Source organism: Poecilia reticulata, chromosome 21 (assembly GCF_904066995.2).
Source record: "Poecilia reticulata chromosome 21, P_reticulata-male-v2, whole genome shotgun sequence".
Lineage (NCBI taxonomy): Eukaryota > Metazoa > Chordata > Actinopteri > Cyprinodontiformes > Poeciliidae > Poecilia > Poecilia reticulata.
The window spans coordinates 1,716,939-1,744,877 of NC_088850.1; the positions used below are offsets into that span (position 1 = coordinate 1,716,939).

At 40.8% G+C, this 27,939-nt stretch overlaps 2 protein-coding genes and 1 pseudogene across 3 annotated transcripts; all 3 read left to right on the forward strand.

Moving 5' to 3' along the window:
- The first annotated feature begins 916 nt into the window (after positions 1–916).
- On the forward strand, positions 917–9,288 carry taf1b (TATA box binding protein (Tbp)-associated factor, RNA polymerase I, B). 2 transcript variants are annotated; one of them, XM_017302053.2, is made up of 15 exons: positions 917–1,164; positions 2,011–2,109; positions 2,738–2,825; positions 3,030–3,127; positions 3,205–3,297; positions 3,851–3,959; positions 4,066–4,225; positions 5,021–5,120; positions 5,706–5,853; positions 5,933–6,107; positions 6,188–6,225; positions 7,167–7,251; positions 7,334–7,404; positions 7,973–8,201; positions 8,278–9,288. In XM_017302053.2, the coding sequence occupies exons 1-15, from the start codon at positions 1,147–1,149 to the stop codon at positions 8,546–8,548; spliced, it is 1,782 nt and encodes a 593-aa protein (XP_017157542.2). In that variant the 5' UTR covers positions 917–1,146; the 3' UTR covers positions 8,549–9,288. The 2 variants fall into 2 exon arrangements, with proteins under 2 accessions (XP_017157542.2, XP_008395344.2); XM_008397122.3 differs by having other exon boundaries at positions 922–1,164; positions 7,164–7,251.
- An 11,822-nt stretch (positions 9,289–21,110) lies between these two features.
- On the forward strand, positions 21,111–27,900 carry klf11a (Kruppel like factor 11a). Its single transcript, XM_008397123.3, has 4 exons — positions 21,111–21,251; positions 24,236–24,463; positions 25,444–26,176; positions 26,734–27,900. Exons 1-4 carry the CDS (start codon positions 21,219–21,221, stop codon positions 27,030–27,032), a joined length of 1,293 nt encoding a protein of 430 aa, XP_008395345.1. The 5' UTR covers positions 21,111–21,218; the 3' UTR covers positions 27,033–27,900.
- Positions 23,108–24,229, forward strand: LOC145549819 (uncharacterized; annotated as a pseudogene).
- Positions 27,901–27,939: the final 39 nt, after the last annotated feature.

The following is a 27,939-nucleotide window of genomic DNA, read 5'->3' on the forward strand; positions in this document are numbered from 1 at the left end:
AGTTTAGTAGCTTTTTTCATGTCTGAATGTTGGAATAGGTCAGTAATGTGAAGAGAGAAAAGAAATCCTCTGAAAACGGGTGAAAAAGTGGCTAAAGAGCTTGTAATTGTCACAAAGTTTCAGCCTTTCACCAGTAGGCTACTTGTTGAATTTATTTAATCTTTATTTTTTTTAGATCTATAAAATTTAACCACTTAAAATCAGCTGCATAATGTAATTTTCATGGCTTTTGAGCTAATTTAATGGAACATCTTGAACCTCAAATAAACATTTTTATTTGATTTTTTATGTTTTGCGAAGCATCGTGTTTTATCTAACAACATTCAACTAGATACAAAAACAAGGTTTAATTAGGGATTAAATAAGACAAGTCAACAGAAATAAATCTTATTTTCTTCATACGGTTGGAAATTGTTTCAGAAATGCATTTATTTTGAAAGGCCGCGGGGTTTTTTTTGTTCGTGCGCACGTGAACTTGACGGTCTGATGAGGCGCTCGCGCTGTGCGTTTGCTCGTGAAATCTGAACCCGTTCATGGTGGCTGTGATTTAATCAAAAATAAATAAATAAAACATTAAAAACTGAAACAAAACAACAATAAACACGCATTTTAAACAAAAGGAACTCATGTCGTGACGTTATGTAAGAGAATGTAGCGGAAACATCTGGCGGCTCTATTTATAATCTCTGATCTCACCCAAATCCGCTTTTAGATTGAGGAAGCAAAAAAATCTCATAAACTTGAGCAAAGAAAGCATCACAGACATTAACACGCTGATAAACACATTAAAATGCAACATTATAAAAGATTGACTTGTGTGTAAAATTTCTGGGAGTATAACTTTGTGAAAACTCCAAGGTTTTCACGAAATTTACACGTCTTAAGAGAACGTTCTTGTGCGTTCGTTCAGTTTGACGGGTTCAGGATCGTAAAAGTTTCAAAAGTTACGAAAGTCCCAAAGTTAATTTGACCGGTTGGGTGTTGTAGTTCGCGGATCGGACTGCTGGTGGCAGCAGTGCAACTTCCAGCCTGAAAGAAAACAAGAAGAAGAAATCCGAACTACTCTTATGCTGCACATGATAGAGCGACTGCGGACGTCAAAAGCCGATAAAATCAATGCGTAACCGATAAATTTGAACCTTAACCATGGATGAAGAGGATACGGTAAGCACTGATCAGTAATTAAATATTTTTTGTGTAAATGTCACTCAGAAAACGTAAATGTTGGTGTTAGCTAGTTGATTTGCGCCAAACTCCGTTAAGAAAATCTGTGTTTTTTCTATTATCTTCTGATTAACAAACTAATTTACATTCTATAGAGATTTTATTTACTGATCCTGGATATAAAGCATTTTTTTAAATAATCGGTGAACATAGATTTTAACTATTAACTTTCAGCAAACTTAAAAAAACATATATGTTCAAATATTATGGTTCGACTATATCATTATACTGCTTTAAAAATTATTGCCATAAAATTCTGTATTGTTTTCTATGAAACATTTTCCAACATTTATTTAGTTATTTTAAACTTTCTTTCAGCTTGTCTTTGTTTTTAAGAGTTAAATTAATGTTAGCTAGTCGATTTGCATCGAACTCCGTAAACAAAACCTGTTTTTTAATCATGTTTTCTGATTAACAAACTCTGAAACGTGCTATAAATATATTTTAATTACTGATCCTGATAAGACAGCATCTTATTTAATAATCGGCGAATATAGTTTTTAACTGCTAACTTCCAGCTGTCTGCAAAACTGTATTATTCAAATAAGGATCAAACTGTTTTTGGGATTTTAACCAGCTGATTTTATCTCAGCAAAAGGAAAGATTTATTTATATTATCACTTTATTCTTTTAAGCATGAGTAAATAGAAGCTGTTATGTTTTGTTTGTTTGTTAGACTTTTTGTTTTCTTGCTTGGCTCGTTTTTAATGCATAAAAATCAGATCCCACTGAGACTCAGCCAGGTGCGTCACCTTTACCTGTCCTCCTGTGTTTCCTCTGGTTCAGGACGGATTCAAGGAGCCCTGCAATCAGTGTGCAGCCGTGGACTGGGGCGTCTCAGACGAGGGCCGCTTCTACTGCAGGTCCTGCCACAATGTCATCGAGGTAACTCCCCAACAGATCTTTATCTGACAGAGTTTGACTTTTAACAATGTTTGGGGCCAAAACGGATGGAACAAAAAGGGAGTAAATTACTGAAACAAAGAGAAAAAACTCAGAAATGTGAAAAAACAAGGACTTCACTGAGTTTCCAGAGCAAAAATAATGTAGCCTGTTTAAACCCAAAACATTTCCAAAAGTGGAAATTTTTTACTTAAAAGACTTTTCTAACTCTAATTCCAAAAGTTGAACATGTTTGATTTCTTTTTTTTTGTGTTCTTTTCTAGATTTTTTTCAGGTTTTGTTTGTTTTTTTGTTTTTTTAGCAAATTTTGGACTTTTCAAACTCTCACATTTTCTTGTTTTGTTCCTTGAAAATGTTTGATATTGATCTAAAAAAAATATTTAAGTCTTTTGGCAGAAAATTGTTCTTAATTTTCTTCCATTTACAAACAATCTCCCTAAGACTCTTTTCTACAATTAGATCCACTCAAATAGAGCTTGTGCTCCCTGCAGTACCACCAACCGTCCTGCAGGTGTCACTGTTGTGCATTCAACGTGTCTCCTGTATAAGTGGTGATTTTTGTTTGTTTGTTTGTTTGTTTGTTTTTGGTGTTTTATCCAAATGTCCTCAGAGAACCAGAGAGGTGGTGGACATGTCGTTCACTTCCAACTCCAACAGAGTTTCCCGGATCGGCAATAAATCCAGAACCAGGAAGGCGGGTCGGTTTTAACCTCCTGTTTGTTTTTCACATATCAAACTTTTTTTTATTTAAGAGTTTTAACTTAAGAAATTCCCAGAAATTTTAAGTTTGGTGTCAAAACTTAACTTTTAACACCTGAATAATTAAGTATCTAAACGTCTTTTGACACTGTTTTCTGGAATGTTCATATTAGCAGATGTTTTAATAATTTGTTGTTCCTCAGAGCGCGGTTACGTCTGGATGCTGTGCGAAGGTTTCCAGTTCATCCTGCAGAACCAGGCCGACGCTCTCCTCAGATTGGGAGTCACTCCTCAGTTTAAGGTCCGCTCCCGTCATTCCCATTGATCCGTTATCAGCAGATAAAACCCGTTTTGTTAGTTTGACGCTTTCGGTTTCAGGACGACGTTCTGTGCCAGATGTGGAGACTTTATCTGCAGAAGAGCCAGCAGGGATACACCAGAAACCCAATCAGGAATTTAAGGTTCCGAGGGGTCAGTTTCCTTTTGTTCATCACTGTTATAGCTTTGTTTTTTGTTTTTTTCATTAAATATGATTAATGTTTTCAGGTTTCTGTCATTTTTACCCATTTCATGTATTTGTTTTGGCTGTTTTTTGACACTTTCATCTACATTTTGGTTATTTTAAAAGTATTTTTATTTTAGAGAAAATACTTTTTTCTTATTAATGTTCACTCTATTCTGGGAAGATTTTAATAGATTTTATTTCTGTAATTTTTAGCTCAGAGAATTTTCTTTTTTAGGTAATTTCTGATCATTTTAGTTTACTTTTTTTTTCAGTAATGCTTAAAAATAGTTTGTATTTTTGATATTTTAAAAATATTTGCTCTGTAAATATTTTTTGCCGTTTCAATTTTTCTATAATTTTAACAAAGTTTAAAGTCTTTTTCTTAGGTTATTATAAAGGGTCGGGGCTAAAATCAAAATATCCGCATTTTAATTGTGATTTTGCTGCTTAAACTAATTTTACTCTTTGTAAAAATGCTGAAATGAGTCATAAGTTAATTCCTCCATGTTTTCCCATCAGGCAGCGTTGGACTCGGACACCGACTTGGACAGCGCCGCGGAATCGGTTCTGTCTGATAATTTCACCGACTCCGGGTCGGTTCTGTGCAGCTCCGCTGGCTCTAATGCAGGTGCTAAAAAAGAAACGTACAATCAATCAATCCATGGTGAATTTGGTGAAATATTAATTTTTTTTTAGATTGTTCCAATTGGTTGAAATGTTCCTTTGACCCTCAGGGAGCTCCAGTGATTGGCTGGGATCGGACTACAGCGGCGCCGGCACCTCGTCGTCGTGGAAACGGAGCCGCAGCCTGATGACCATGAAGAAGACTCTGGCTCTGATCCACCTGGCTCTGGTCTGGAGCCGCGAAGCTCTGACGCTTAGCGACCTGCTCAGGTAGCAAAACACACCTGGATGGTCATGTTTTCACTTTTTAAAACCTTTAAAAGACTTAAGTATGTTCTAGAGGGACAAAAAGGTGAGAACATTTTCACCAAAAAACATGGGAAGGGTTTGGAAAGTCGAAAGTTTGCTAGAAAACTAAAGGAAAAATTCGGTTAATCTCAAAAATATTCTGGAAAAACTTGGATATTTTTGCTAAATGCCCATTTAATTTTCATTTTATGTTTTTATTTAATTCATTCCATAATAAACAAGAGTAGTTTATTGAACAACTAAAAGAAATCATGAAATAAAACATCAACTAATTCAACGCCATGTCGCTTCATCATAATAATTTTCAATTATCTTTTAAAAGCAGAAGGAGATTGAGATTGTTTTATCTCACTATCGAGATTTTTCCATAAACCGACGCCTTTCAGTGAAATGCAGGTTTTTATTGTCACTGTTCTCGATCTAAATTACTTAGAAAAATTTATTCAGTTCCTTTCAAGCTGTATTTGTTTTCTCCCTTTACAAATCAGTATGAATATTGCTTAGTAAAACTTTTTTATGCACTTTGTACATACATTTTCAAATATTGTGCTCTAATTTAGCAGATTACAGTTTAATATTGAGGAACGGAGTTCCCCAAGGCTCTGGATTCGGCCCATTATTTTCACGTGTGTTGAAGTTAAACCAGACGCTAAAGGCCGGCGGCTTCCAGTCAAATCAAATAAACATTTCTATTTTCAGTTTTATTTCTAATCCTTTAAACTTTAGCTGCCCCTAAGCGTCCGTCTGTGGTTTCAGGCTGGTAAAAGAAGGTCACGTCCCGTATGTGACGGCATACGAGGACCTTCCAGAAGAGATGAAGCTGTGTGGTCCGGATGCTCTTCTTTTCCATGTTGAGGTTGGTCATTGTGCTAAAAGGAACTACCGTAATTTTTCACTATGTTTGGCTCATGTTAGCATTAGCATGCTAACGCTGTCCAAATTGAAATGCTAATTCTGATTTTAGCATGCTAATTTTAATATGCTAAAGCTAATTTTACACGCTAATTCTGATTTTAACATGCTAATGATAACATGTCCAGTTAATAATGATGATTTCCGATTTGTTCAAATGCACTGTTGTAATAATTTACTGGACATTTAGGCTTTTGAACGGGTTTTTCTTGGCTTTAGTCTGTGAGTCTATGGAATAACTGGGTTTTATAACATTAATTTCCCTTTGGGATTAATAAAATATTTTTTTATTTTAACTTTAATGTGTCCTGAATCCATAAGCAAAGTGTTTGTTCTGTAGTCTAAACATTAAGCATCTTAAAAATGCTTTAATATTTCAACCTGCTGAGGAACGGCTCGGTTATTTGCAACCCCTGAATATAAATTCTTGCCTTTTGAAAGTTAGAGAACCAATGATCCAAACGTAGAGAATAGGTTTTCCTTGTTTTTGACCCGTTTTATCTGCTAACGGTGGCTCTTGTTCCTGCAGAGTATCCCGTCTCACCGCTCGGTCCATAAAGAAGCGCAGGTTCTGGTCCAGTTCCTGCAGCTCCCTGCTTTTCCTCCGATCGTCCCAGAAGCATTGCTCCACCCGGCGCCGCTCAGCCTGCGCTACCTGACCGACGCTAACCTGCCCGGTAACCTGTTCGACCGAGTCAGTCCCTCAGACTGGTACCAGGACCGCTAACGACCCCCCCTGTATGTTCTGGTCCTCAGACGAGCTGCACAGGTGGGTCTGCGTCCTGATGGACCGCGCAGGTATGGCCGATCAGAAGCGCCACACGTTGGACGGCGGGTCGCGTCTCGTCCTGCCGCGGTACGACCTGCAGGCCGCCGCCCTCGTCATCGTCACCGTAAAGGTGATGTTTGGCCTGGACGATCGCACTGAGTGGTAACCTGACACACCTGAGCTGTTGCCATGGAGACCTCACAGTCTCTGCTGCACCTTTGTGACTTTTATTTGTGTTTCAGGGATTTATCGAACAAGGTTGATTCCCATGACGACAAAGGTTGGTCGTCCATGTTTCTGTTTTATCTTAAAGGTTTTATTTGTCTACCAGGTGGTCCGTCCATCCGTCTATTTACCTGTCTGTTCATTCATTCATTCATCCAACTCATCGCACGTCCGTCCCATTGACCGTCCGTCCATCCCATTGACCGTCCGTCCATCCCATTGACTGTCCACCCGTCCCATTGACTGTCCGTCCGTCCCATTGACTGTCCGTCCGTCCCATTGACTGTCCGTCCGTCCCATTGACTGTCCGTCCGTCCCATTGACCGTCTGTCCGTCCCATTGACCGTCTGTCCGTCCTATTGACCGTCTGTCCGTCCTATTGACCGTCTGTCCGTCCCATTGACTGTCTGTCCATCCTATTGACCGTCTGTCCGTCCCATTGACCGTCCGTCCCATTGACTGTCTGTCCATCCCATTGACTGTCTGTCCGTCCCATTGACTGTCTGTCCATCCTATTGACCGTCTGTCCGTCCCATTGACCGTCCGCCTCACATCTGAGACGGACTATCAATTGACATTGACCGTAAATGGGATGGACGGTTAATGTCCGTCCCATTGACCGTCTGTCCGTCCTATTGACCGTCTGTCCGTCCCATTCTTCAATCTCTTGGTTCCACTGTCTTCCTGTCCTTTCATACATTCATCTGTCCGTCCACCTATCTAATTCATCTAATTGTTGTGGCATCAATAGATCCAGATTATTGTCCATCCAGTCCATTGTCTGTCTTATCCATCTGTCTTTCTGTCTTCTGTCTTTTCCTCCTCTTCAGTCTTTTTTCTGTAAAATACTGGAAAATAGTAGAAAATGCATAATTTCCACCCGAACAAGGTGCTAATATATTGTGCATCCCCAATGCATTGGGTTGAGTCATAATGGTATGAAAATTACAAGTTAAGCTGTTTTTTGTGTTCTGCTTGGTTTCTGGTTCACAGCAGACCTGTTCAGCTTCAGGAAGTGGTACAAACTGGTTCAGGCTGCTTTGGTGGAGGCCCAGCAGAGGAGGGACCAGGACGCCGCCAGGTGAGACATCAGGGCCTCCAACCTTAAAGTTTATATGACTTCATTTGCTGAACAGCCGGTCATTTCTGTCTTTTTTTCACAGGAAACAGTGGAAAGGACAGAAACTGTTCTTCACGGACAAGCGGGACAGACTTTTAGTGACAAAAAAGAGAAGTAAGAATCCGAATGAGCATGAAAACAGTCAGGGTCACGACACACAGGGTGGGAACGGTGGTTGGTTGATCAGGACAGCAGGAAACCTTTGATAGGTTCTGACCGGTGTCAGAGCTTCGTACGCAGCAGGTCCCACTCGTTTCCGGTGAGGGTTGGACTCCCCCAAAGTTACCGTTCATCACCGATTCTCCTCAAAACCTTAACCGTCCGTTCTTCCTCTCGTCCGTCCGTTGATCCCATCGTCCTTCTGTTCACTCCATTGTCCAACCATTCCTCCCATCATGTACCCATTCATCCCATTGTCTGTCCTTTCACTCCATCCGTTCATCCTCTCATCTGTCCATTCATCCCATTGTTTGTCAAAGTTCAGACCTACAGCTTTCTGAAGTAAGTTTTGAGAGAGCGGTGCAGAAAAGATTGCCAACAAACCTGATCCATCTCAGTTTTGGCTTCATTAGTGAACCGGAGACGAACCCGATTGAAGTCAGCTGAGTTTTGTGGACCCATCCATCTGCAGGGATTTATTGGGATTTGGGAAACATACTAAGAGACGCTGTCGTTTCTTCAGGAATCTCGGAGAACGTCCAGATGTGTTTAAAGAGGCTGTCTTCTTTTCCGGCGGTTGCCCATCACGTCAGTCCCTCCAGCTTCCAGTTCTGCTGGGGCGACGAGGACGGATCAGACGGGCCCAGTCTGCACCACACCAAGTTGGATGGAATCATCTCCCTGAGTAACGGATTCATGACTCCCTTGAACCTCAACTACTGGCATCCGCCGCTGCGACCCTGCAACCCCCGGTGAGTCTACGCTCAGCCAGCGACTCGTTAACGAGGCGTCCTGTTATGAACCCAGACGTGTTCGTCTGCTCTGCAGGTCGTGCACCAGTCATTACCCCAGCATGGAGCCCGCGCTGCCGCGCTCCTTCGTCTGGCTGCTGCAGCTCTTCTCCTTCATGCTGGATGTGGATGCCTGGTATCTGTTCGACGAGGTGCAGGAGGTGGAGAGGCGCGTCTTTGGCATCAAAACACCGCAGATCGGACAACAACTCGAGACCAGGAAGTGGCTCAGGACTGAGAAAACCAACGCAACTCAAACTGGAGATCCAGTAAAGAAACCCAGAACCTCAAGAGAAAGGAAGAAATAAAATAAACGTTTGATTTTGCTACTGAAATATTCCACCAGAACTGATGAAGAAAAGTAGGAAAAATGTTGAGAAGTTTCATTCATCTGTTTATTTTCTTATCAATATTTATATTTTACGGAAAATACATGAATTACTTGACATTTAACGGAGCCCTGCTGACTGTAGTGGTAATTTTACTCGTTTGCTTCGTCTGCTTTGTCTGGAAACAAAGAAACGGCGGAGAGCTGCAGTGGCAGACGATCGGCCAGCAGGTGGAGACAAACTGCAGCAAAAACGAGGATTTCTCATTCTGGAAGTCAGTTTTTCCGTTTCTCTGCTGCCAGAATCAAATCAAACACTTCCATTGATTTGAGTTTACTTCCTCTGGACATAAATATGTGGCTTTTGTCTGTTTCTGCTGGTGAATACAGAAAAGTTCTCAAGCGGCAGACTCGTCCAGTTGGGCTGTGTTCTGCTGTTGCCATGGAGATATGAAAACAAGCAGCCCATTGGTCAATCGATTGGCGCTGCGTTCACTTACTGTAGGCTGAAACTTGGCCACTTTCATTACGTGTTAAAATAAACCAGATTTAAGTTTAAATCAGGAGTTTTACTTGGACGGCGGCTCTTTTTTTTTTAATCCTCCATCTTTTTCAGATGAATATTTCTGGTTAAGCCTAAAAATGTAACATAGAATGTGATTTAAAAAGCAACAGACAACTTAAAACCAGTTTGTTTTGGTGTTCCAAAATAAAACTTGGTTATTAAATTGGAGGTTTTTCCAACAGTTTTACAGGTAGAACATATTTTTAAATCCAGTGCAGTGACTGTAATGAGAGCTTTTAGCTAAAACTTTTTATTTTTTTTAGATTTTTAAAGGTCATATTGATGCAGAGAGCAAGAAGCCATGTTAGAAAATAGAAAAAAGAAAAATATGAAATATATAAGCAGATACTCTGGTTTTCTTTTACACTATTTTTTTTTTTACCTACATATAGAAAAACTTTGTTGCATGATAATGAAGTTGACAGAAAACATTTAACTGAACTGAAACCTTTAACAGTTTATTATTGAAACTGGTTAATAAAAAGTTTTCTGTCCAAGAAATCCTTGGTTTCGGTTTGGTTGGAGTGAACTCTGGTGCGGTTCGAATGCCAAGCAGACCGGACACCGGAAGCGGACTGCAGAGCAGGGCATTCTGGGTAAATGCAACCAAAACAAACCCACTAGCCCAGAGCTAGCGTGGAAAATGGCTCATGGTTTTTAAAAATCCTGCAACTGTTGAATTCTGACTAGTGTTTCTATTTAAATTTGGTGAAGAAGGAAGTTGCGCTCAGTGTCTTCAGAGGTTTTTGTGTCGTTTCATTCAGTGGCTCCTGGTGCAGCGCCCCCACAGGCCAGGAGGGGAACAGGTTGCTCACAGGGTTTGGTTGGTTTTAACTGCAGCAGCTGAAAATGTGACGCCTGTTGCAGTTTTGGTCCCGAATCGAGTCGACCGGATTATCAGGTGGGAAAACATCCCAAGTTTTAAAAGTGGTCAGAGTTGGATAGTAACTGCATTTACTAAATTACTTTTTGAGTAACGTTTTGGAAAAAATTTACTTTAATTTGTGTTTTTTTTATTTGCTGTACTTTTTACTTTTACTTGAGTAATTTAATTATAAAGTATTTCTACTCTTTATTGATTAAAATTTCTGGGTTTTCTACTCACTGAATGAAAAACAAACAAGTTTTAACCAAAGATCCACCAGACAGACTCACAGCTGCAGTTCTGTTAAAGTTTCATAAGTTTTTTTATTGAAAGAAGAAACTAATTTGGAAACATTTTCTTTTGCCTGTTTGTTACTTTTGTTATTCATATGAATTATTGTCATTTAGGTTCTTAAAATACTTAAATTCCCACTTTATTTTATATTTTGATCCATCTGATTATGTAATATTAAATATTAAATGATAATTTGATCAGTTACTCATTACTCAAGTAGACTCCATCCATCCATCCATCCATCCATTTTCTTCCTCTTATCCGGGGTCGGGTCGCGGGGGCAGCAGCTTCAGAAGGGAGGCCCAGACTTCCCTCCCCAGCCTCTTCCAGCTCCTCCAGGAATCCCAAGGCGTTCCCAGGCCAGCCGAGAGACGTAATCCCTCCAGCGTGTCCTGGGTCTCCCCTCCTCCCGGTGGGACCTGAACTCCTCACCAGGGAGGCGTCCAGGAGGCATCCTGACCAGATGCCCGAGCCTCAACTGGCTCCTCTCGACGTGGAGGAGCAGCAGCTCTACTCTGAGTCCCTCCCGGATGACCGAGCTTCTCTCCCCATCTCTAAGGGACTAAGTAGACTTTTTTATCAAATACTTTCTTACTCGTAAATAATTTCTTAAGCTACTTTCACTTTTGCTTGAGTAAGAATACGTTGAAGTAATTTTACTTGAGTAAAATCTTTGGACTGTCCGTTTAACAAGACTTCAGGTTTGTGGAGCAGAAACTGAAAAAGTTTCCTCCCTTTTTTCCGCCTGTGGCGTCCAGAAACCGTTTTAAGAAATAAAAACCAGATCCTGATTTAGCCTAAAGTTCCTCCTGCTGCTGTCAGGCGGCTGATATAAACCGTCTGGAATACGTCCAGGTTTCCCACGCAGAGTTCCTGGAAAGCAAACTGGGCTCTCTCTTCCGAGGATTCGGGAGCGACTGCTGGCTCCGAGTCGCTTCGGACTCCCAACACGAGGAGGAGGAAAGTTTCTGCTGCAGAATAACGACATTTAAACACTTTAACGAGTCAATTAGCATCATTGGTTCACATTTTCCTCAAACCGAATCCGTTTTTCTGCTTTCTGAAAACGTACTCTCATGTTTCTAGAAATAAAACAGCAGCTTAAACATTAAAAAATAACATTTTAGAAAACAAATTAACTATTTTCAATGTGTACAATTTAAAAGAAGTAGAATTGTTGAATTTTTTTAGAAGAAATTACACTAAAATTAGCTTCTTATTTGAACCCAAGTTCTAAAAATTTGCCAACATTTGTATAATGAAAATGATCCAAACTGATCAATTTATTGGTAATTAATTAGTAAAGCAGAAGAAGAAGGTGGAAAAAAAGCATTTCAGCTGGAAAAACTGAAATTTAAAGCAATGTTATTAATTAAAATAAAAACATTTTTACCTTCATAAAACAACAAAAAAATCTAAATCATTTTTTAGGCTAAAGAAGTAAAACGAACATTTTAAAAATGTCACAATTTCTGTCAAACAATTCATGAATGTAGAAGAATTAGCTTCTAATTCAAAATGTTTGTGTTTAATGTTCAAATTGTTGCTAGATGTGTGAATATATTAAACAGTTAATTGTAATAACAGAATAAACTGTTACTTTCTTTTTCCGTTTTTTCCTGTTTAAATTTGTTTTTTTAATGATGTTTTTATTCAATTCATTTCCTGTCGGAAGATTTTTTTGAACCTTTAAAAATCCTGAAAGTTAAAAGATATATTTTTAATTTCAGCTGCTGGTTTTGTAAAAACTCACTGACAGAAAATTAGAACCAGTTAATTTGTTTTTAATTTGGTTAAATTAAACTTTTAAACTAAAACTTAGAAAATAAAGTATGAAACAAAACGTTCAAACTCAACAACGGGGGAAAAGTTCAGGAAAAAACCAGAAATTAAAACTAAAATCAAATTTAACTCCAGATTATTGTAACATTAATCACATAAAATGTTTTAACAGAAAACTGAGCCTGAAATTAAAATCTATAATGAAAATAAACTAAAAAGCTGCAGATTAAATTGTGAAACTATTAATTCAAAAGTTTGAAACGAACTGAAACTAAATATCTAAAATAAAACTGAACTCAGGAACCAAATTAAAATTAACGAAACATTTCCAGCATTTTATCTGAGATTTATGGCCGTTTATTTACCTCAGTAAATTAATTACTTAACAAAGTGTCAAATTTAACAACTGAATGAAAAGTCAAAACTAAATATTAGAATTCAAATCGAGAATTTTCATTTAACTAAAACACTCAAAACCAAAAACTGTCCTAGTTTAAACATCATATTTTGGAAATAATTTCAGAAACTGAACTTCAAATTGAACTTTCAGTCTCTCAAGTTCCTCCCAGAGTAAATTTTGTCATTTAGGCCAAAATTGTAGAGTCAAAAGTACCAAATAAAACTAAAATTAAGCAAATAAAATGTTTCATTTTTCAGTAGGAATGGGATGTTATTCATTAGAACCAAAACTTCATAAGGATTCGTCACGTTTACAAATTGTTTTAGGCTTTTATAACATCAGGATTCGGCTCATTTTCTTTCAAAATGTTTGCTATATTTAACTGAATTTAATAAATTAAATAAAAGCTGATTTGGTTGCTGATTTCCAGAAAAAGTTAGTAAAAACGTTGTTAAAGTTTGGTTGTAAAATACTTTGTGGTTTGTGTAACATTTTCCATTGTAAAAAAATAATTTTACCCTGATGAAAAATAACCTGATTATTAAGGTTTTGTTTAATAAACAGGTCTGAATCAGTCTATATTTGATCTATATTTGATCTATATTTGAGGGCCAGAGGCCCCAAAAGGCCCCCAAGCTGCTCTCTGGACGTTAACAGATTAAAGTTTATAAGTTTGAGATGCTGTTCTTTAAAAAAATGCTTCTATAAAATCCATATTTATACATCTAAAAGGTTCTTTCATCAAAACTCATTTATTAATTTTTTTTTAGTCAAGTTTTTCTGCCACTGACTTTTATTTGCTGTTTCTCCTGACGGTTGGTGGTTACCGTAGCAACCAGAAACACCGTAGCAACCAGAAACACCGTAGCAACCAGAAACACCTCAAATTATATTCCAACACACATTTTAGACAAATCAAGTCGTATGAAACGGTTTCATGTGTGACTTTAAACATGTAACTTATATGTTTTTATCATTAATGTTGTGAGTTTCAGATACTTTGTTTCAGCTGTTCTTTGGGAACCATTATGGTTTATTTATTACATTTTATTTAATTTGTTCGGGCAAAAACCGCTGGACCATTACTAACAACCAATTTGGTTTTCTTGTTAGCATAGCCCAGATGTAGCCAGATGTTTTATTTTTTAATTTATATTCTAATACGGCACTTAAAAGTACCTAAACACATATATGTATCTATACAAATGAACTTTCTTGCGCCGTTTTGAGTTCTGAACAGGAAGTCACGGTTGTTTTGAAGGATTCTGATTGGCTGACAGGTTTTAGCTTCGCGCTACACTGCCCCCTATGGGTTTGGCATGTTTAAAGCAACATTTAGTGGCGTATTTGTGCCACAGTTTTGTTGTGCCACAACTATTTGATCCCATATATTCCGTCTAGTTTTTTTTTCTCACAGGACTTTATTGTCAGTCAAGAATTTGAGTTGAGCGTAAACATCTTAATTCTGTGACTCAATGCTAACCGCTAACTAGCTGCTAATATAGCCTTGCTAGCTAACTCTTCTGCATTTATCATGAATCAGAAACTTCTGTTTGTGAAAACATCCACCTATCCATTTTCTACACACACTTGTCCCTTAGTGGTCAGAAGGTATCAGAATTATCATATAATGCAAAAATGCAGTGGAAACACTTTTCATATCACAGAGTCACATGACTAACCACCAGATGTTGCTACTGGTGGAAATGACAAAGAAGTTGACAGGAAGTAGCAGGACTACTACCAGTCTGATTTTGCGTGAACAAATTTAGTCGCATGTGATTTTAATTGTTTCTCATTTAATGGAAACACCGGAACTGAGAAATTGTGTTTTTCAGAATATTGACAAAGTTTCGCACACATTTGTAGTTGAAATGCTGATATTGTCAATCTCACCAGGATTACCATAAATTTCCATTCTTACAGACATATGGATATACAATCTTCATTTGAACATTTCGGTCACGATGCAGGTCTTAAAGTTAATTGTTGGTGGTCTTAAAAAGGTCTTAAATTTGAGTTGGTGAACCTGTAGGAATCAATTTACTGAAACAAGAAGGGTGACATATTTTTAATTATTCAGAAGTTATTCCCAGAAAGAAATAAAACAAGTTTGATATTTGGGACTTTTTTAATATATCAACTAAAGAAAATATAAATGTTTTAGATTTTCTGATTCTGAATCACCAACTCTGCACTGAACATAAACACAAAGTGTTTATTTGTGTAGATAAAACAATTTAAAGAGTTTAAAAACAGAGTTTTATGAGACGCATTTTTAAATCTACGTCCAGCTGGACCAACATGAAACATGTTCAGGTTGAACGCAGTCGGTCTGCCGGCAGCTCCTCCACTTCCACTTCTTGGAAATCTGGAAGGAGGATCGACCTTTGACCCTGAAGATATGTAAAGTGGTGTGTGATGTTCAGCCAAACCTGAAGGAGGGGAAACAGATCTGTGCACTTTAAATCACGGAGCTTCATGATTTCACCGCCGTCAGACGGATTAACAAAAACCTGAAGACTGTTGAACAGTTTGTCTCACGATGCTTCTGGCAACTATTTTTTTTAAATTTTTGATTATAGTGTTTGTTTAACTATGTTTCTTTGGCAAAAATCGAAAGTCTTTCAACGACGTCCCTGTAACAGAAATCTTAAAATACTTTATTTCAAGGTGTTTGTTTCATGACGTTGTTAAGTGAAAAATCTTCAAAGACTTTTACGAAGCAGTTGTTTCAAATCTGACAAAAGTTTAGATGGTTTTTGAGCAAAGCTGTTTATTTCAAAATGTTTCCTAAAACAGAAATCGTTCATTTAACAATGTCTTTTTAATGAATGACAAATTTACCGAGATTTTTGGAAAATTTAACAATGTCTCTGACAAATAATCTCATCTTTTGAACGAAGCGTTTATTTCACGATAATTCTTAGAAAAAAATGTAACAGTGTTAAATATTTTTCCATTTTATCTCTATAAATACTGGTGGGTTTAATGAAAACATTATTCATTTTTAATTTAATTTAATTTGTTTCCATTTATTCTTTACTGCTTTTTTCTGGGTTGTTTGAAATCTAAGAGCTGTGAAAGAATTGTTTTTTTTTAAATATTTTTATATTTTTATATATATAAATGGATAAAGAACAGAGGTTGCCGTTGTGGTGGATGTAGCAATACCAAGTGACTACAACATCAGGAAAAAGGAGCAACTAGAGAAATACCAGGGCCTCAGGGAGGAACTGGAAAAGACCTGGAAGGTGAAGACCACAGTGGTGCCTGTGGTCATCGGGGCCCTCGGGGCAGACAGTCACCCCCAAACTGTTAGCCTCTAACCGTCTTTTCCATGGTGGGTATTGGGTCTCATGGTTGCTCTTATAACCAAGCATCTCAAGGATCACTGATGCTGAGTTGTATATCAGCTCATTGGTTTCTGTTATGGTGTTGGTAGGGATCGTTCTCAATGCTGCATTCACATCTTCAATGAGACTTTCTGATGGTACTTCACTCAGCCGTTGTAATTGGTGTCGGGGTCGTCTGGTGTTCATTCGGGCCATGATTCTCTCTCAGGTCAGTTGCTGCCTCGTTCAGCTCAGATGGTTCGTTCATTACTGGGGCTACATACCCAGTCTCTGGGTGGGGAGTTGTAGTTGACTCCCTTCTGACCTGGCATCCTGGCTCCTTCCCGTAGCACTTGTGTCGTACCTCGTCAATCTCAAGTTGTGACAGCAGTTGCCGTTTGCGGATGTTGGAACACTGAGCTACTAGCAGTAGCTGTTAGCAGTAGCATTCCAACAGATCCATGTTTTCACCTCTCGCCCATTTCCGTCTTGTTCCAGTAGCCCACTTTTCATCAGGGTGCTCTGGTTCCCCAGAGCACCGGGCGACGTCTGAGCCGGCATGTCGTGCTTATTTGTGTCTCATGGTATGAGGTAGGCTATATAGCTCCAAGGGTCTTGCCTAAGGACCCACACTGACAGCTCAATCGAACCCGGGTCTCCCGAGTGGAAGACTGGTGACTTACCTATTGAGCTATACAGTATATATATATATGTATATATATATATATATTTTAACCATGTCATATTTTCTCAAAATTATGTAAGTAAACAAATAAAAGTGACTAATTTCTCACCCATTCTACAATAATTGACTGTTTCTAAGAGGAATGAATTTTTTACTGTAGTTATTTTTTAATATCTTCCACCAAACCAAACTGAATTAAGGTGATTTAACTCTGTACTGAATGAACATGTCACCATTATCAGACATTTAAAAACATTTTTATTTCTGTCTCAGCTGAAATTTGTCAAAAATTTAGTTTTTTCTTCAGTGAAAACATCCAAAGTTGGACATTTTTTTGTATTTGCTTTGATATTCAAACGTTTTTACAAATTTTATTCCGAAATACGCTATTTATTTTTTAACATAACCTTTCAAAAAGTGCATTAACTTTCTAAAAACGTGCTCAGATCTTATTTTTCCATGTCTGGTTTTAATAATGACCTCAGTTCCTCCCAGTTCACCTGTTTTCACACCGAGTCCTGAGGATTTCTTGTGCGCCCGTTTAGCCCACGCTAACAAACACTTCTTTGACTTTTTGTGTTCAGAACCAGGTGTGGCTTTGAGGTTTCGTGGGTTTGGGTTGAAAACGGGCCGCAGGATTTTTCCTCCCGACTCCCTGAAACAGCTGAGCTCAGTCTGATTTCCTCCTGCACAAATCTGGGAGTGTTTTCTGCCTGGAGACTGGGTTTTATGGACGACCGTTCATGTGTTTTCCTCTTTTTCACCCCCTTTTTTTTTTTTCTACTCCACAACCTCAGTGAACCTGGAAGCCAGATTGAACTCACGTCACCCAGATTCTGCTTCAAGCTTCTTGTTTCACACGTACAAGCGTACACAAATCTTTGTCCATATTTTGCTAATGTCTTTGTTTTTTCGCCAAAAGTATAATTTGATTCAGCCGATAAAACAACTGCAGCGTTTTATCAAACATGAATTTTCTTTTTCTAAATTTTCTGGTTTCCACCAAGCAAATTTATTTTCATAATTCGAATTTGAAACGTTTCCATTGACCATATAACGGCTCAAATTGGAATTACCACTATTACATAAGAAACAAAATTTGAATTACAAATGAATACGTTCGTTCGCGTGGTAAGAAACTAAAAGCATGTTGTGTCATTGTCCTCCTACCACTTCCTGTCGTCTCCTTTGTCTTTTTGCCAGTAGTAACATCTGGTTGTTGATCTCATTTCAATACAGCTGAAAAATCAAACAAACTCGTTCTAGAGCAAAAACGTTTTATTGAAAAACTAGATTTATTTCCCCAAAATTGACACGTTTCCATTAAGCAAATTAATTTTCGTAATTAAATGGAAAGTTAGTAGCTGCGTTCACACAAATTGGAATTACGAAAATAAAACTACATAAAAAACTAAATTAAAATCACCCATTAATATATTTGTATATGTGATCAGACATTTGAAGAACATGGTGCGCCTTCGTCCTCCTACCACTTCCTCTTTCTTCTTCTTCATTTCCCCAGTAACACCATCCGGTGGTTGATCACATTTTGGTGCAGCGGAAAAACATTTTTCAAAATGGCTACAAACCTACAAACCCAGGTTTTGCTTCAGCTGAAGTGATATCCATATGTGATACTGGAAACCGTTCCAAAAGCAGAAAGTAGACCACAGGGCATTCTGGGTAAATACAACAACAACAAACATGCTAGCCTTACGCTAAACTAAAGAAGAATCTGATCCTACTCCATTTTTGTTTGCATTTTGTGAAGAAAGAAGTTGTGCCAAGTGTCTTCATCAGAGGTTTTTATGCTGTTTCCTTCAGTGGTTCTTGGTGCAGCGCCCCCACAGGCGAGGAGGGGAACAGGTTTTTCGAAGGGTTTGGTTGCAGTGGAAAACAAACCCACAGCAGCTGGAAATGGAACAAATGTTATAGTTTTGGTCCCAATCAAAACCCATCGGTTGTGAAAACGGCCTTAATTTAACTTATTTAGTAGAGACACCACAATAGCAAAATTGTTTAGTGTTTTTTATGTAGACTTGTGATCATTTGTAATGCAAATGCACTGAGACACCCACTCTCACCACTTTGCACTTTAAAGGGTTAACATGCAGCTTCAACAAAGGAGCCGGTGCAGGGCCAGCCTGTGCACGAGCCTGGGTGAGGAAAAGGGGGAGAAAGATGGTGGAGAGGGGGGGGGGGGGGGGCTGCCTTTTAGCCCCGCCCTGAAATTCTTCACTGGAGAGGCTGTTTACAACCTCGCTGCTCTGGAGTCCCTGGGTTCATTGGCCTGGTGGGGAGGGGGCGAGCCACAGACAGGAACAAGACAATGAGGAACATGCTGATGGCCTCCAGAGCTGCAGGATCTCACCTCCCTTTTGTCTCACCTTAAATACTCATTTGCACGTGCAGACGATTGAAAAAAACCCAACATCCCTGCAAGCATCTAAAAGAAATCATCAGTTAACTGGTGGCCTGCATGTAAACACAGGCTGGATCCGTCCGCGTGTTGTTTCAGTTCTGACTCCTTCAGGGAACGAAAAAGAAAACGCTTTGAACTGTTGTCACTCCGGTGTTTGTTCGTTTTTTGCTGCTGTCCAGTCGCGTGTTTCTGTGACACGCCCATCTCTTCCTTTCACAGCCATGTCAATCAAAAAATATTCACATGGAGGAAAACAAGCTTCATTAAACAAGTCGTGTCACATCTTAAACTGTGAATTAGCTGTGTTCAAGAAAATAAAAAATAAACATTTTTACTTCATGACAACATGAAAGGCAAAGAAAAATCACATCATCCCCCATCTAAAGAAATTCATGAAAAGTTTACAAAAAAAACTGGAAATCCATATGAAAGGTTTTCAGACTCCAGAGAACCACTAGCCATATTTCCATCTACGATTTTTTTTTTTATGTGGATTTTGAAGAGGGCTGCACAGTGGCGCAGTTGGTAGAGCTGTTGCCTTGCAGCAAGAAGGTTCTGGGTTCGATTCCCGGCCCCGGTCTTTCTGCATGGAGTCTCCATGTTCTCCCTGTGCATGGTGGGTTTTCTCCTGGTACTCCGGTTTCCTCCCACAGTCCAAAAACATGACTGTCAGGTTAATTGGCCTCTCCAAATTGCCCCTAGGTGTGAGTGTGTGTGTGTGGTTGTGTGTCTCTGTGTTGCCCTACGACAGACTGGCGACCTGTCCAGGTGACCCCGCCTCTCGCCTGGAACGTTAGCTGGAGAGGAACCAGCAACCCTCCCGACCCCACTGAGGGACAAGGGTGTTAGAAAATGGATGGATTTTGAAGAATGGCATGCACACAATGGAGGGCAAAAAGACGATTCTTTTACTTGCCATCCATAGCCAGTAATGCCAAACAGACTCGTTGCCGTAGCAACTGTCAGCAACGCCACCAGATGAGGATTCATCACCAAAAAAACTTTCAAACATTTTCCACACAAACAGAACATTCAATCCGTTAGTTTGATGTTTACTTTGAGATTATTGATAAGTGATCGCTGTGGTTGATTAGCTCATTTGAACACCTCCTGTCATATCAGAGATTTGGCGTTTAGGTCGTCTTTTTCTTACTGAACCCAAAACACACCGAATTCCACAGCACACCTAAATCTTACGTTTGTCAGAGTCAAGCTAGCGTACCTGGCATACTTCCCTCTCCCTCACTATATTTAATTTCGTTAAAAGTTTTTCCTAGCCTTGCTATCTTAGTTGACATTCATTATAAACCCACTTTCACAAGTATTTCTCGTAAAATAAACATGCTTTCATCGCAGCTTACTGTTGTTGTTGCAACAACAGTAACAACGGCCATTTTGGAACTTAAAGCTGGAGTTTGACAAATTGTCAGAATTTGAAAGTAGGAGGTTTGACTTAAGTGAGGTGTTCCAGTTGATTCTTTTTACTAAAATGTCGGAATATCCAAATTCCCACAACAAATGTAACGTAGCATGCTAAATATTTCTTCCAGATACTTACTCTTTCTCTAGAAAAAGACAAAAGACTCATCACTTGATTGAAACTAAAATATTGTATTTACTTTAATAATTGTGGTGGAATTTCTGAATGTGTTGTTCATTGAACACACAAAGTTCCTGGAACCCATGTGTTTTTACATGATAATCCTTTGTTGTTGTTGAGGTTCGATGCGTTTCCGCCTTTCCAACAAAGTAACAGCACAGAAACAGGAACCCAGACCGTGTGAGAGCTCCTTTGTGTCGTTAAAACCGAACCGAGCCTGTTTTTATCCTTTTCAGGTTAGAATTAGTCGATATCTTCCCTGTTTTTGTGGCAGCCATTGTGTCTCAGCGCAGCCCGTCGCGCGCGCTCCCGCAGGTTTTCGCGGGCTCGCCTGCCTCCCTTCCTTTCCTCCCCAACCTTTCCCCCACATCGCACGCGCTGCCGGGTTCACCGGGTTTACTCTGACACCGCTGACTCCCTAGCCCCGCCCCCAGGCGGCCACGCACCCCGCCTCAGACCAATCATCTGCCGGCCACGTATTGATCATGAACCGCCTCGCTGGTGATTGGCCGCCGCCCGCTACACCTTTAACTGTGATTGGCTGCGTGTTACCACCCGCCAGACTTGCTCTGAATTTCGTTTCTGTGTTGTTTTTTTTTTTTTTTTTTTTTGGCTGCTCACAGCTGAAGTGAAGCTCGGTCTGCAGGCAGAACCACAGCGCTCCGAACCTCCAGTACTCCTCTGCTCCTTCTCGCTCTCCTCATGCGGAGCTCCTCGTTAGGGAGCCCCTGCCAGGTGAGTCCCGGCCGGTTCCGTCCTCCCCCGTCTGTTTTTTATTGTTATTGTTATTGTTATAATTTTTATTTATTTTTAAGTTTTAAAGTTGTCCGGTTATCTCTCTGGTCTAATAAAACCCGCGGCAGATTCGGTACCGACTCTGATCCGGTGGCGTTGCAGCGCTGCCAGCCGGTTTATCTGAGGTCACAGTGAACCCGATGAACCCCCATATGCGCGCGCATGTGTGTTTGTGTGCGGATGCAGGAACCTGGATCGCACGTGCCTGTGTGTGCGCGCGCGCGATCACTTCCCTGCTCTGTAACAACAGTTGCATCCCTGCAATGCATCCATCGCTGCAGCAGAAAGTTTGTCCGGTTGATGGTTTCTTTTGTTTCTCAGCTGAATCACCTCCAGGAAAAACAATCGACCGCCTATTGTGTCGATCCACAGAGTTTGTTTTTATCATGAAAAATGATCAGAAATTACATTTTCATGTGGTTTTATTGTTGAAATAAATTCATCCACCTCAACCAGATTGGTTTTGTTTATGGTTTTTATTTAAGTTTAAGTAGTGGATAATGTAAAATAAAAATAAAACTGAGGAATCTATGCATGTCTTAATATCTGGAAAATCAAGAAAATGTTTGGAAAAAGTGCAATAAGATTATTTTTTTAAGGTTCTCAAAAATGCTTATAATGAATATGTTCAGGAATTAGTTTTCTATTATGCAGCGTTGTTGCTTTAATTTGATCAGACATGGTCTTTGTTTTGGTCAGATGTGTCTAAAAGTCTGGATTTGATCAGGGAATCACATCCAGGGGTCAGTTTGTCTGAAAGCTGCTCCTGAAAACAAAGACTCGGCAGAAATGGGCGAGTATGGGAGGGGAAAAAACCACGACACAGCGATAGTCGACAAAACACGACGATATCTGCATGAAGGAACTTTAATGTGTGCATAAAACTGTTGTTTATAATCAAGCGGTGCATTCGTGTGAAGCTGGGAAATGCGAGTGTTGGCATGTTTGTTACAAATTGACTTTGTTTTGTTTGACTTCCTGTTGTTATCCCTCTCTCTCCCTCTCTCTGTGGGTGAATCAGTGGAGGGGGCGTGGCCTGTTTTTAGGGGGCGTAACCACTTCCGTCATCTATTCTGGGTGCAGGGAGGATCCCCTTAGCTTTTGTGAAACACAGCAAGAGAAAGAAGGGCTCTCTCTCTCTCTCTCTCTCTCTCTCTCTGTTTTATGATGGTCTCTCGCCCCTTGCTCGCTCTCCTCCACCCTTCCTGCATGTGCAGCTGAGCTTTGCTCCAACTCGGCCAAATACCCCGAAGCCCTTTGTCCCTGAGTCACCTCCCAAGCTCAGCCTCGCAGTTCATTCGTCGATTATTTCTGTGTTTTTGCTACACCCCGGTTCTGGTTCTGGTTTATTTAGAATCTGAGGCGGTTTGGGCTCAGGAGGATTTGTGGAAACTATGATATCATTGGTAATTAGATGGGTGGTGGTGCGCCTCGTTCCCAGAGGAAGAGGCAAACAGTGGGCTGGTGCGTTCAGGACACGCAGGAATGATTGCCTTGTTTGCTCACCGAGACGTAATCAGCCTGATCGACATTTTCTTTGTTTTCACTCCTAATCTGAACCACAGAGAACGAAGCATTTTCCACCAAATGAACTCTGATCTGTTCAGATAAATGCAGTTTTCTTATAGTAACGTGACAGTAAAATGGAGACTCTCCGTCTTCTGCTGGAAAGATTTAAAAATACAAAACAACATGGAGGCAGTTGAATCTGGAACATCAGAGAAAAGCAAAACCTTGAGAGTAAAATGTTTTATGTTGAAGTTTGATGGTCTAGAAAAACATTTACTATAGTTTGAGTCCATCTGTCCATCATCCATCCATCCATCAACCATCCATCCATCAGCCATCCATCCATCATCTGTCCATCCATCCATCAACCATCCATCTGTCCATCAACCATCCATCCAACCATCCATCATCCGTCCATCCAACCATCCATCCATTCATCAACCAACCATCCATCTGTCCATCAACCATCCAACCATCCATCATCCGTCCATCCAACCATCCATCTGTCCATCATCCATCCATCCATCAACCATCCATCCATCAGCCATCCATCCATCATCTGTCCAACCATCCATCATCCGTCCATCCAACCATCCATCCATTCATCAACCAACCATCCATCTGTCCATCAACCATCCAACCATCCATCATCCGTCCATCCAACCATCCATCCATCCATCTACCCGACCATCCATCCATCATTTGTCCATCCATCCATCCATCCATCCAACATTTGTCCACCCATCATCCATCCATCCAATCATCCATCGTCCATCCATCCCTCCATCATTTGTCCATCCATCCAACCATCCATCTGACATCCATCTACCCGACCATCCATCCATCTGTCCATCCATCCATCCATCCATCCATCCATCCATCCATCCATCCATCCATCCATCCATCCATCCATCCATCCATCCATCCATCCATCCATCCAACATTTGTCCACCCATCATCCATCCATCCATCCAATCATCCATCCATCCATCCATCCATCCATCATTTGTCCATCCATCCATCTGTCCACCCATCATCCATCCATCCAACCATCCATCTGACCATCCAACATTTGTCCACCCATCATCCATCCATCCATCCATCATCCATCCATCCGACCATCCATCATTTGTCCATCATCCATCCATCCATCCATCTACCCGACCATCCATCCATCATCCATCCATCCAACCATCCATCTGACATCCATCTACCCGACCATCCATCCATCCATCCATCCATCCATCTGTCCATCCATCCATCCATCCATCCATCCATCCAACATTTGTCCACCCATCATCCGTCCATCCATCCGTCCGTCCATCCATCCATCCATCCATCCTAAATGTCCACTTCATCTCACTGATTTATTGCATTTTAATCACCCAAATTATCTGACCTCTGATGTTCTCCAGGTGGATCTGGTGAACAGCCACACGGCGGCGCTGGCGGCCATGGAGCAGAGGCCGTGCGTCGAGTACCATGACCTGGAGGCCGCCGAGGCGCTGGTCAGCATGAGCTTCTGGTGCCAGCGGCCCCCTAAGCCCCGCCCACTGACGCCCACCTCCGACTCCTGCGACTCCATCCAGCTGCACCCGGAGGGCGGCGACGCTCCCAAGGACCTGATCGCCCTGTCCTCACTGGTAGGAGTCAGCCTGGACAATAAATCAATAACGATATGTAATCTAACATATATCAATAGATGATCTGATAGAATATTCAGTAAACAGCAGTAGTGTCCAAACGTCTTGCACTGAGGGCCAAAATCCCCAAGTTGAAAGTTTTCAGGCGCCAAACTTTCAATTAAAAACACAAAAATATTGTTGTGAATTCTCTCTTTTATCTTTTAGCTTATTATTTCCCATTTTTTAAATCTATGGAATGTTTTAAAGTTTATTCCCAGCAACAAATGTAAGAATTTTCTTCCACTGTATTTAGCCACATGTAATGTTCAGATAACAGAATTGGTTTTTACTCCAAAAGTTTTGAGTAAAAACTTTCCGTATATTAGTGACACGACTTAATATTAAAAAATAAAGAAAATAAAGAAAAACTTTAGTGTTGTCCTTAACAATTTCAGTTTAAGAAGATGTAAACTTACAGCAGAAAATCTCATAATTAAATTTACAGTAAGTGTTCGATGGCCAAATTTGTGTCTTTCTTGAATTAAAGCAAACGTCCACACAAAATTAATCCAAGGGCCACAAACGGCCCCGGGCCGCACTTTGTACAACCCTGATGTACAGAATATTCACTGAACTTGGATCCACAGCTTTAACCGCCCACAGCAAGACGGGTGGAATCAACTAGCTCTCTCGCTCTTCGGTTGCCTAGCAACAACATGCTGAGTAACTGGCAGAAGCAGTTTCAAGTCTCTCTCCCCCCCCTCTACGTTCCTCATAACTGGTTGAAAATAAAAACGTGTATAAATCAGGAAACGTCACACCACCAGATCGGCTGTATTTCAGATATTTAAAGCAAAAACACTAATAATTACCAATATTGACTGATGTGACACACTTGAATCATTGATCATTGATCAGTTGTTTCATCCAGCACAACTAGGAAAGCAGCCAATCAGAAAGCAGAAATGGAGGACTGAAAAGTTTTTCTTGTTTTTCAGTGTATGACTCCGCCTCACAGTCCGAGCTTTGCCGAGGCGTCGACTACGACTGTCCTCGCCACAAGCTCCGCCCCCAGACAGCTAATGCTCCGCCCCCTGCAGCCCTGCGCCTCCCCTGACATCCCCACGCCGCCCCCTCACATCGAGCCGCCCTGCATGGTTCTGCCAGGCAAGGCGATGGCCACCAGCGTCATCCGCCACACCGCCGACAGCCTCGCCGTGCCGCCGCCCTCCGCCCCGCTGACGGACACACCCACGCCGCCGGAGCTGCCTCCCCTGGAGAAGAACGCCGCGCCCCCTCCGTCTTCCTCGGCGGTTTCCTCCTCTCCGGTTCTCTGCCAGGTTTTTCCGGTCAGCGGCCAGACGGGAATGATTTCTGCGTTTGTCCAGGCTCCGGTCCAGGTCCAGACCCAAGCCGGACCCCAGTCCCCTCCGCCTACCTTCACCCAGCCCCTGCTGGTGGGCTCCACCGTGCCGCAGGGGGCAGTCATGTTCGTGGTGCCGCAGGGGCCGATGTCACAGGCAACGCAGGGTCCCCAGACTGTAATGACCCTGGGCAACACCAAGCTCCTCCCCCTGGCCCCCGCCCCCGTTTACATGCCGTCAGGAACGAGCAGCGGCGCCTCGCAGGCCGACTTCTCCCGCAGACGGAACTACGTCTGCACCTTCCCCGGCTGCAAGAAGACCTACTTCAAGAGTTCACACCTCAAGGCTCACCTGCGCACACACACAGGTACGAGTTAGTGGAGCGTCGATACATGATGGAACAAATAATCATAAATAGTCATTAATTAATTTAGTAATCAATGAAACAAGGTTATTTGTATAGTACATTTCAGCAACAAGGCAATTCAATGAGCTATACATCATAAAAATACAAGAATTAAAATTAATCAGTTAATCATTAATCACTTGTTTTATACAACATTAGAAATACATTTAACATGTAAATAAACAACTTAATTGATTAAAAATAAGAATACACCGATTTTATTGAAAATGAAATAACAGGTAGTGCAGAAACAGTCAATCATGATTAATTGATAGTTGAAATAATCAACTAATTTAGTAGTTGATCGCTTAATCAAATGTTTTATACAATATTAAAAGTGCATAAATATCAATAAGAATGATCAATTAATCATTAGAGTAATTGATTATTTGTCAAAATAAATTGATAGAATAATCTTTTACTGAAATAATCGTTACCCTGAGTGTGAGTCCGGCGTTGAGTCGGAAAGCGTTCCGTGTTTCTGGTTGCTCTAACCGACCCGTTCTCTCTCTCTGCAGGCGAGAAGCCGTTCAGCTGCCACTGGGAAGGCTGCGACAAGCGGTTCGCCCGCTCCGACGAGCTTTCCCGCCACCGCCGGACGCACACGGGCGAGAAGAAGTTCGTCTGCACCGTGTGCGACCGGCGCTTCATGCGCAGCGACCACTTGACCAAACACGCCCGGCGGCACATGACCACCAAAAGGGCGTCGTCGTGGCCCACGGACACCAGGGACCTGGCGAAAGGAGCCGCCGCGCCCAAGGGCCAAAACAAGGGCCCCACGCTTCCCCTCGGCGTGCTCGTCTCCACCGCCAACTGAAAGACTCGCGGGGGGCAACTCAGGACTCCAAGGCTTAGGATTCAGTCTCCGGCTACGTTTACAAGACATCAGAACAGGGTCCGCAAATCCTGGTGAACTCAGATCAAGAACTTCCTGTAAAGATGTCCGTCCTCGTCGTGATGGAAGAAGCGCCACGATCAGACGGGAGGAACCGCTTCACATACGCACCACGTTTTCAAGTATCCGTGTTGCCATAAACCCGGACTCACAGCTTTTCCGCTTTACTCAGGACATTTTACAACCACAACCACAAAACTCGCTGCAAAAAGGAAGGAGGAGGACATGAAGGCTGCTGCTCATCCACAACAGAAACCAACAAAAACCTGACTTTGCACTGGATTTTTAAAAATAAAAATCTTACTTGTTTTTATACTCTCTCCATGTATGATGTTTACTTCATGTGTATATGTCACATTTAGCAGAACGTATGCACACGGTTTATTGTTTGCCAAAGCTTCTGTATCGTGCTTCTGTTTCTAGCCGACTTCTGTTTGTTTGACTGTAAATATTGTAAATATACTGATATCTATATGAATGTTACATGTATTCCAGTCTCCATTTATTGATATTTTTTAAAAAATGTCAGTGGACAGTATTCATCACTGTGATACTACCTATATTTGCTTTATTCATTATTATTATTATTATTATTTAACATTCTTTGTTGAGGAAAAAGTGCTGTTTTTAATATCTTGATTTGGCCCATAGTGTAGCCAGTAAGAATACCTCATGTTATTAAATGTTATTCTTAATAATAACAGTTTATATCAGAGTAATCCCATTTCCATACATTTGTTTGTTGACAACAGTGAACAATATAGCTTTTATAATAAAACTTTACAATGAACTTCTTGGTCGTTTTGTATTTGTGTTGCTTTTCTATAAG

Excerpts from the sequence above, each read along its gene's own strand:
- taf1b (XM_008397122.3), top strand. Across the intron at positions 6,108-6,187 it reads CTGGACGATCGCACTGAGTG|GGATTTATCGAACAAGGTTG; the intron begins GTAACCTGACAC and ends TTTGTGTTTCAG. Across the intron at positions 8,202-8,277 it reads CTGCGACCCTGCAACCCCCG|GTCGTGCACCAGTCATTACC; the intron begins GTGAGTCTACGC and ends TCTGCTCTGCAG.
- klf11a (XM_008397123.3), top strand. The coding sequence starts at position 21,219 with ATGCGGAGCTCCTCGTTAGGGAGCCCCTGCCAG. Across the intron at positions 21,252-24,235 it reads CGTTAGGGAGCCCCTGCCAG|GTGGATCTGGTGAACAGCCA; the intron begins GTGAGTCCCGGC and ends GATGTTCTCCAG. Across the intron at positions 24,464-25,443 it reads TGATCGCCCTGTCCTCACTG|TGTATGACTCCGCCTCACAG; the intron begins GTAGGAGTCAGC and ends CTTGTTTTTCAG.